Here is an 8,398-nt window from a genome sequence, read left to right as displayed (position 1 = left end):
GACCGTGGGCTGCACATTAGTATCACCCGCGGCTTTTCTTAATCTCGCAGATGATTGGGCCTAATCCTCCAGAAATTTTTGTATCTTTGTTCTGGGGGTGGGGCTAACGGCCATGAGTGACAAAGAAACACCATGTGCGGAGGAGCTAGGGGGGGGGGAAAAAGAGGGAACAACTCTAATAATCTGAACAATAAAGATTTATCATGGTAGAGAACCACTGCCTTAAGATAAGTTATTGCCGTGATCATAGCAAATGCTGTCCTACTGATAAAACAAATGATTGATAAAGTGTTCCAGGAAATGATAATAGGAAGGAAGTATAGAATAGTTTCCTCTGAAGATCATTTTTCAAACACTGGCTAACTTATCATTTGTTTACCTGTTTGGTTTTATGACACTCACTTGTTTTTATGAAAGCCATAATCTCTTGAAAAGCAAATCCTCATTTATAATCAAACTGTGAAAAGCTGTTTAACATAATTAAAAGCCACCTTACCATTCTCTGATCCTCTTTATTTTTTTCTTATGTACTTCATCTCTGTATTGTGACCCAACAGAATCTATTCTAGAGGACTACACTCAGGAGACCTGTATTCTAATGCTCAACCTGCCACTAGCCAGCTGTGTGACCTTGATTTAATCTCTCTGGGTCTCAGAATCCTCAATGACAATATGAAGGATTTAGACCAAGGGTTTAGAAACTGTAGACCTGTGCGCCGAATCTGGCTCACTGCCTGTTTTTGTAAATAAAGTTTTATTAGAACACAGACATGCTCATTCATTTACATGTTTCCTATGGCTGCTTTCGTGCTATATCTGTGTGGCTTGCAAGCCTAAAATATTTACCCTGTAGCCCTTTACAGAAAGTTTCCTTTCAGGTTCAAAATTCTTTGTTTTAGTTTTGGTATACTTGGGCCAACTTTTTAATTTTTCCATCAGATTGCTTCTTAGCAGATAGCCAGAAATTTTGATTAGAAAAGGAGAAACACAAAAAAAATTGTTATTTGTTAGACACCAGTATACCTCTATTTTGTTATTAATGCTGTGTTAACAAACAGCCTCTGGAGCTCAATATCTTTTAACAGTTATACTCAACTGGTGAGTCCACAGCTCATTCTCACTTATCTTCTCCATTTTGGGATCCTGGCTGAAGGAGCCTATTGTCAACCTATGATGATCATTGACACCAAAGCAACATTAACAGGAATTCCCAATTTGGGGTTTGATGAAGAGGAAACTTTATTCAGTACAAAACAGTTCAATTATGATATAGCATGGCTCTGGAAACAGCTCAGCTGTGAGACAACCCTGGGCCTGGCCTCTTAGCCTCTCTGGCTAGACAGCTCTGCTCTGCTCTTGGATGGATGCCTTTGCTCTTCTTGCTGGTCTGCTTTGCACTGCACTGGTCTGCTCTGCTCTGGGAATCACAGTCTTCAGCCATTTAGTGGAAAGGGAAAGTGCACGCTCAGAGCCAGAGAGGAATTGAGGGGAGCTGGCTTATATGAACAGAAGTACCCACTCCTGGTCCCTGATTGGTCTGTCCTTATGCAAATGAGGGCACTGTCATGATTGGTCGGAATAGAGCCACACTGGTTGGTCAGATCAGATGGGGAAAGCCTCAGTCCTATTGGTTGAAATAGGATTCCAGGAACTTCTTTATAAGGGCTGGCTCAGGTGGCAGAAAGAGTGCATGCATGCAGTTCCTTGTCTGCAAGTAGTTAAGTGCAGGCTTCTCCCTGAACTGCAGTTTGTGTAAAGGGCCTCTGTATAGAAATGGCTACTAGATCCTGTTTTTGTTTTTGTTTAATTTGAGCCAAGTTAGCCACCAGGAGTCCTTCTTAGTTTCTTAGGTGTCTTCTTAGGGTTCATACTATCTGAGAATAAGAGCAATGAACAAATCGTGTGCCAGCTTTTAAGACTAATGCTCAAAAGTGATGTATATAACTTTTACTCATATGTGTTTGGTCAGCTTTATGTTAGTGATGCAGGGCACTGTAATCCTTTTGCAGGACATCCTGCAAGTCACCTGGCACCTCAAGTGGGTGGATAGTCCTTCCATAGGGAGGGCAATGAACCATTGGTACAACAACATCTAATACAACATCCTTAAAAGGTTCACTAGTGTGAGCAGACTGAAACTAATTGTGTGTGTGTGTGTGTGTTTTAAATTTATTTATTGATTTGAGAGAGAGAGAGAGGGAAACATTGATTTGCTGTCCTACTTATTTATGCATTCTTTGGTTGGTTTTTTATTGTACCCCGACCGGGGATCAAACCTGCAACCTTGATATATTGTGATGTCACTCTAACCAGCTGAGCTACCTGACCAGGGCCTGATGTGTATTATTTTTCACAAACTCTATGCAACTAATAACCAACTAGAATTTGGTCCATTGAGCTTTTGGAATATATTCTAATTCTCTCAACTTGCTTATTTAATAAATGTACAATGTAAGATTGAAATGTATCTGTTTGGATTTCTTTCTCATAGACTCTTGATGTCTTTAATTTACATTTCTTATCCCTCAGCTATCTTCTCCAAGGTTCCATATCTCACTGAATGACACACCTTAAGTTGCCTAAGCCAGAAACCTGGGTGAAATTCTTAACTTTCTCCCTCACCATGAATACTTACATCTAATTAGTCAGTTACCATAGTCTATTGAATCTGTTTCCTTTGTGGCTCTTGAATCAATTCTCTTCTCTCCATCCTCATTGCTACCTGGTCCAGGTGTCTCTCACCATTTGCAACAGCCTTATAACTAGCCTTTCTAACTCCTGAATTGTTTCTCTGTAATTTATTCTCTGCACAACCACCAAAGTGATTTTTCTAAAATGCAAATTGACAAAATGATTTTCTAAAATGCAAACTGATTGTGTTATTCCCCTGATTTCAAACTTAAAGCTCAAATTCAACATGGCCATTCACCTTTTTTCTTCTGGGAATAGCCAAGTCTGTCCTGTTATGCTTAATTTACTTTCATAGTTGTAAAAACAATATCTTCTAGAAAGATTTTTTTCTAGAGCATATTTTTTGAACTCACACAGTATTTGATAGATGTTTTTCACTTGTAGAGACTCCAACACCTGATGAAAAAAATTATGCACAGCTGACTACAGTGTTGACCATGGTCCAACAATAGGATGCTTCCATCTTGATGTTCAATGGATTGTTCCTTCTTAGAAAGGCTTGGCTGTGCTCATTTTGGAACTAGTTTATGGGGCCTCTAAGTGAGCTAACATTTTTCATTATATACCAACTCAATAGCGTCTGGACAAAAAGAATATGAAACAAATGTATTTTAAAAAAACTATCTCCTTTAATGTTAGCTCTGTGTATCAGAAATAAAAATAGCTTCATTGAACTGAGTCGGGGTGGGGTGGGGGGTTAAGGTTACTTCAAAAACCCAAATTCTTGCCTTTGAAAATGCTCTAGTAATTTTAAAGGCCAAATGTTTTCATTATTTAAAATTCATTGACACAAACTTTCTTTGATCAACCAACTGCTGTCTTTTTGTGTAGGCTAGTTACATGGAATTTTTAATAAAATGAATTAAAGGTCTCTCAGCTCTGAAGCTTTGCAGTTGTAACAACAGCTTTGTGTTATTACAAGCTAATTTTAAAAAGCAAGCTCCATTTAAAAAGGCAAGTATGAAAAAACTATACATATGTATAAACATTTAAAAAGGAGTCAGAGGCATATTGACACATTCTTAAGCATGAGGATGTATAGGGTAAGTGTGATGAACAAGCAGTTACATGGGCATTTGAACTTTCTGTGTTAGATATTTCTGTAACATTTTGATTTTTTTAATAAGCAGAATTGGGGGAAAATTTAAAGATTTTTTTAAAATGGAAAATTACTTGGTTTCCTCCTTCTTAGGGAGGGAGCAATCTTCTTATCAGGGTTAGAACAGGCTGCTTTGTGATTACGTATAATATTCTGGAGGTTCTATGAATATAGGGATTCTTGAACATCTTGAAATTACATAACAAATGTGTATGTGCATGAGTGCTTTTTTGGGATGTTGGTTTGTGGGGATGAGGATTTATACTTCAAACAGATTCTTCTGATTTTATTTCTCTACTAGAGGCGCGGTGCACGAAATTTGTGCATGGGTAGGGTCCCTAGGCCTGGTTGGCGATCAGGGCTGATCTGTGGGGTGACTGGCGGGGCAATCGGGGGACCCCCGCTCACACCCACCTTGGCTGGCTTGGAGCTGCCCGCTCGCCGGCCCCGCCGCCTGCTGCTACCACTGGTCAAGGCCTGCAGGCTGGGGGCAGCTCCTGCATTGAGCATCTGCCCCCTGGTAGTCAGTGCGCGTCTTAGCAACCAGTCGTTCCGACAGTCGTTCTGTCATTTGGTCGATTTGCATATTAGGGATATATATGTCCTATCTAATAATAGACAAACACGGTAATTAACCGTACCTCCGCTATGCTTCCCATTGGCTAATCAGGGTGATATGCAAATTAACTGCCAACCAAGATGGCGGCCAGCAGCCACGCAGCTGAAGTGAACATGAGGCTTGGTTGCCCCGGCAATGGAGGAAGCCAAGGTTCCCCGCCTGCCACGGCCCAGCTCTGAGCTCCGGATGCAACAATGTTGCAATTATAGAAGCTAAACAAACCCCAGGTACCTGCTTTCAGCCAGCCGGCCTCGAGCTGGAGCCACAACAAAGTTTCAATTACAGAAGGTAAATAAATCCCAGAATAAAAAAAAGAAGAAAGGAGAGACTGGGAGCTTCAGTTGCAGGCTTGGGCAGCCTGAAAACAGCCCTCAGCCGCTCATCCAGGTTGGCCAGGCACCCCAGTGGGGATCCCCAGCCTAAAGGGGGTGCGGGCAGCCTGAAAACAGCCCTCAGCCCCTCATCCAGGCTGGCCAGGCACCCCAGTGGGGATCCCCAGCCTAAAGGGGGTGCAGGCAGCCTGAAAACAGCCATCAGCCCCTCACCCAGGCTGGCCAGGCACCCAAGCGGGACCCCCACCCTGATCCGGGACACCATTCAGGGCAAACCAGCCGGCCCCCACCCGTGCACCACGCCTCTATGCTATATAGTAAAAGGGTAATATGCAAACTGACCCTAACAGCAGAAAGACTGGGAATGACTGGTCACTATGACACACACTGTCTACCAGGGGGCAGACGCTCAATGCAGGAGCTGCCCTCTGGTGGTCAGTGAGCTCCCACATGGAGGAGCTCTGCTCAGCCACAAGCCATAATCTAATTCTCTCAACATCGGCCTTCAGACTGAAGGGTCCAGGGTTTGATTCTGATCAAGGGCATATGCCAGTGATGGCAAACCTTTTGAGCTCGGTGTGTCAGCATTTTGAAAAACCCTAACTTAACTCTGGTACCATGTCACATATAGAAATTTTTTGATATTTGCAACCATAGTAAAACACAGACTTATATTTTTTGATATTTATTTTATATATTTAAATGCCATTTAACAAAGAAAAATCAACCAAAAAAATGAGTTCGCGTGTCACCTCTGACACGCGTGTCATAGGTTCGCCATCACTGGCATATGCCCAGGTTGTGGGCTGGATCCCCAGTAGGGGGTATGCAGGAGGCAGCCTGTCAATGATTCTCATCATTGATGTTTCTATCTCTTTCCCTCCCCTTCCTCTCTGAAATCAATAAAAAAAAAAAAATATATATATATATATATATAAAAGCCCAGTGCTGAGAAGGATCTTGGAGTATTTGAGGAAGTGAAAGCATATAGAACAGGATGGAATGATGCTGAATGAGGCTGAAGAGGCAGTCTGGGGTCAAATGCTACATGGTTTGGTGGGTCTTGTTAAGGAGCAGTGCCATGGATGCAATTCAAGTGCTGTAAGCAGGGGAAAGGGGGAGAAAAGTATAAAAACATACCTTTATTTTAAAAACATTAGTCTGAATACTGTGAAGAATGAATGGAGTTAAGCATAGGTATAAGTCAGGGAAAGGAGGTGTGACTTCCAGTTAGGAGGCTATTGCAGCAGACCACATGAGAGGTGAGGGTAGGGGTTAGGAAGGATTTTATGTTTCCAAACCTACCCTCACTTCTTATTAAATGTATTTATTTATCCCAAAAATTATTTTTGAAAGTTAACTTATACAGATGTGATAAAACTTAAGTTCATTCAAATGAGAAATGGATGATTTAAATAAAAAGGGGTATGCATGGAATTATATCAGATAATCTAGGATAAAAATGATGACTGAGCTTAAGTTTAAAACTTAGCTCTGAGCTCCTGGAAGCCTAGGAAGGACATAGTATAAGTCATGTGATTGTTTAACAAAAGAAGCATGCTAGTTAAGTACGGAATGTAATACTTTTCTTATAAACATTTAAACTACTTTACTATACAATTGATATTAACCTGGATCAGTCCAGATTATTGAAACCCAAGACTTCAGCTCTTATAATCATGGCGTTAATCCATTTTTGGCAGTATGTTACATTGGAATTTCAAAGAGTAAAAATTTCTAAAAATTCCAGAGCTGAACCACATAAATGTGTTTCTTACTAGACCCCTTGCTACAGAGGGGAAACATAGGACAGTAGAGGAGATAAGAAATGTTAGACCTACTAAGAAGCCCATAATGCAGCCCATGGGCAGGAAGTAAAACCTTAATTTATTTCCTTGAGGACCTTCCTTTTGCCTTCACAGATACTTTTTTTTCTTGCCTGCTTCTCCAGTAGCCATTTAATTTGTTTCCATAAATACTTATTCATAGAAGGCATCGTTCTTGCCTTGCAAGATGCATAGTCAGGGACAAAGAATGCCATGCACAGAAGTGGCAACCTTATTTCTCAGCTGTTCACATTCGAACCACTAAACCATACTTCAGAATCAAGAACTTCAAAAACAGAATTATTTCTAATCATTTTAATGAAGTTATCCAGAGTTTCCAGTGAGTGTTCTGTGCATTCTCTGTACTGGGACTTACGCTCCATGCTTTCTCTTCCTAGCCCTGTACTTGGTCAGTGGCTTTAGCTTTACTGTGTACTCTTGGTAAGATGTTAGGCCCAAAGGCACAGTCGGGTACCAGGAGAGCCAAAGAGAACAGCAAAATAGGGAACAATAAGTCAGATAAGTCCAGATTGTTGGCCCCCAAACCTCAGCTCTTGAGATAGTGGCTTTAATCCATTTTTGATAGTAGATCACATTGGTGTAGACTCCAGGAAGAGATTCAGCACATCCTAATCCCCAGCTTACCAGCCCTATCAGGGTCCATACACCATCAATATGACATGACAGAGGCCCTCCAGAATCACCCTAAGGAAGAGATAAAGGTCATGAGCATTATGAAAAAGACCATGAATAGGAATGTGGTCACAAGAGGTAGAGAGTTCCTTAGAATGGGGCAGTGGAGGCTGTGGAGCTACAGAACTCTAGAGGGCGCTGGACGTTCCACCTCATTAGGCAGGAGATCACAGAAATTCTAGAATTCTAGAATTTGAAATTGGCAGAGATCTTAGCTAAATATATCAGTAGTTTCAAAATACTCATTTGTGGTAAGAAAGAGAAATTCATGTGATGAGTTTTTTCACTAAAGTTATTTAATTTAATGTACTGCCCTTATTGTTATGTCCTTAGGTTCTTAGGTTCTTATTGCCTTTTTTAGTGTCAATCCTTTCTTTTACAAAACGATAGTGATAAGTAAATAGTTGGTAATATGTCTTTAATCTTGCTTTTCCTTTTGGTAACAGCCTTATTGTTATAATTCACAACCATACAATTCACCCATTTAAAGTATACAAGTCAGTGGTTTTTAGTATATTTACAATGTTGCTCAACCATCACCATGGCACATTTTAGAATATTTTCATCACCTCCAGAAGAAGCCCCATACCCATCAGCAGTCATCCTCATTTCCTCCCACTCCTCCCAGCCCTAGACCAACACCAGTAATCTACTTTTTGCCTTATGGATTTGCACATTCTGGACATTTTGTAAAAATGGAATAATATAATATGTGACCTTTTGTGTCTGGTTTCTTTCATTAGGCATATTCTTTTTAAGGTTCACCTATGTTGTAGCATGTATTGGTACTCCATTCCTTTTAATGGCTGAATAATATCCCATTATATGGATATACCACGTTTTGTCTTTCTAGTCATCAGTTGGTAGACATTTGAGTTGTTTCACTTTTTGGCTATTACGAATAATGCTATTATGAACATTTATTTATAAGTTTTTATATAGACATGTTTTTATTTCTCTTGTGTGTATACCTAGGAGTGGAATTCCTAGGTCATGTGGTAACTCTATATTTAACCTTTTGAGGAACTACTAGACAATTTTCCAAAACAGTTGAACCATTTTACATTCCCACTAGGTGTATGAAGGTCCAATTTTTCCAGATTCTTAATCAACTCCTGTCATTATCTATCTTTTTTTA

General features: G+C 40.4%; 2 protein-coding genes across 3 annotated transcripts in view; one reads left to right on the top strand and one right to left on the bottom strand.

Annotated features, from left to right (window-relative positions):
- Nucleotides 1-8,398, top strand: part of SH3D19 (SH3 domain containing 19) — a 153,820-nt gene that overhangs the window by 14,726 nt on the left and 130,696 nt on the right. The gene's annotated exons all lie outside the window — the stretch shown is intronic.
- Nucleotides 6,878-8,398, bottom strand: part of PRSS48 (serine protease 48) — a 34,973-nt gene continuing 33,452 nt past the window's right edge. The window contains 2 exon segments of the mRNA XM_023752685.1: nucleotides 6,878-7,117; nucleotides 7,120-7,272. Of these exon segments, the coding sequence (XP_023608453.1) occupies nucleotides 6,878-7,117; nucleotides 7,120-7,272 (393 nt within the window).

Source organism: Myotis lucifugus, unplaced genomic scaffold, assembly GCF_000147115.1.
Source record: "Myotis lucifugus unplaced genomic scaffold, Myoluc2.0 scaffold_1, whole genome shotgun sequence".
Taxonomy (NCBI): domain Eukaryota; kingdom Metazoa; phylum Chordata; class Mammalia; order Chiroptera; family Vespertilionidae; genus Myotis; species Myotis lucifugus.
Note: the sequence above shows the minus strand (reverse complement) of the source record. Positions and strands in the feature narration are given on the sequence as shown.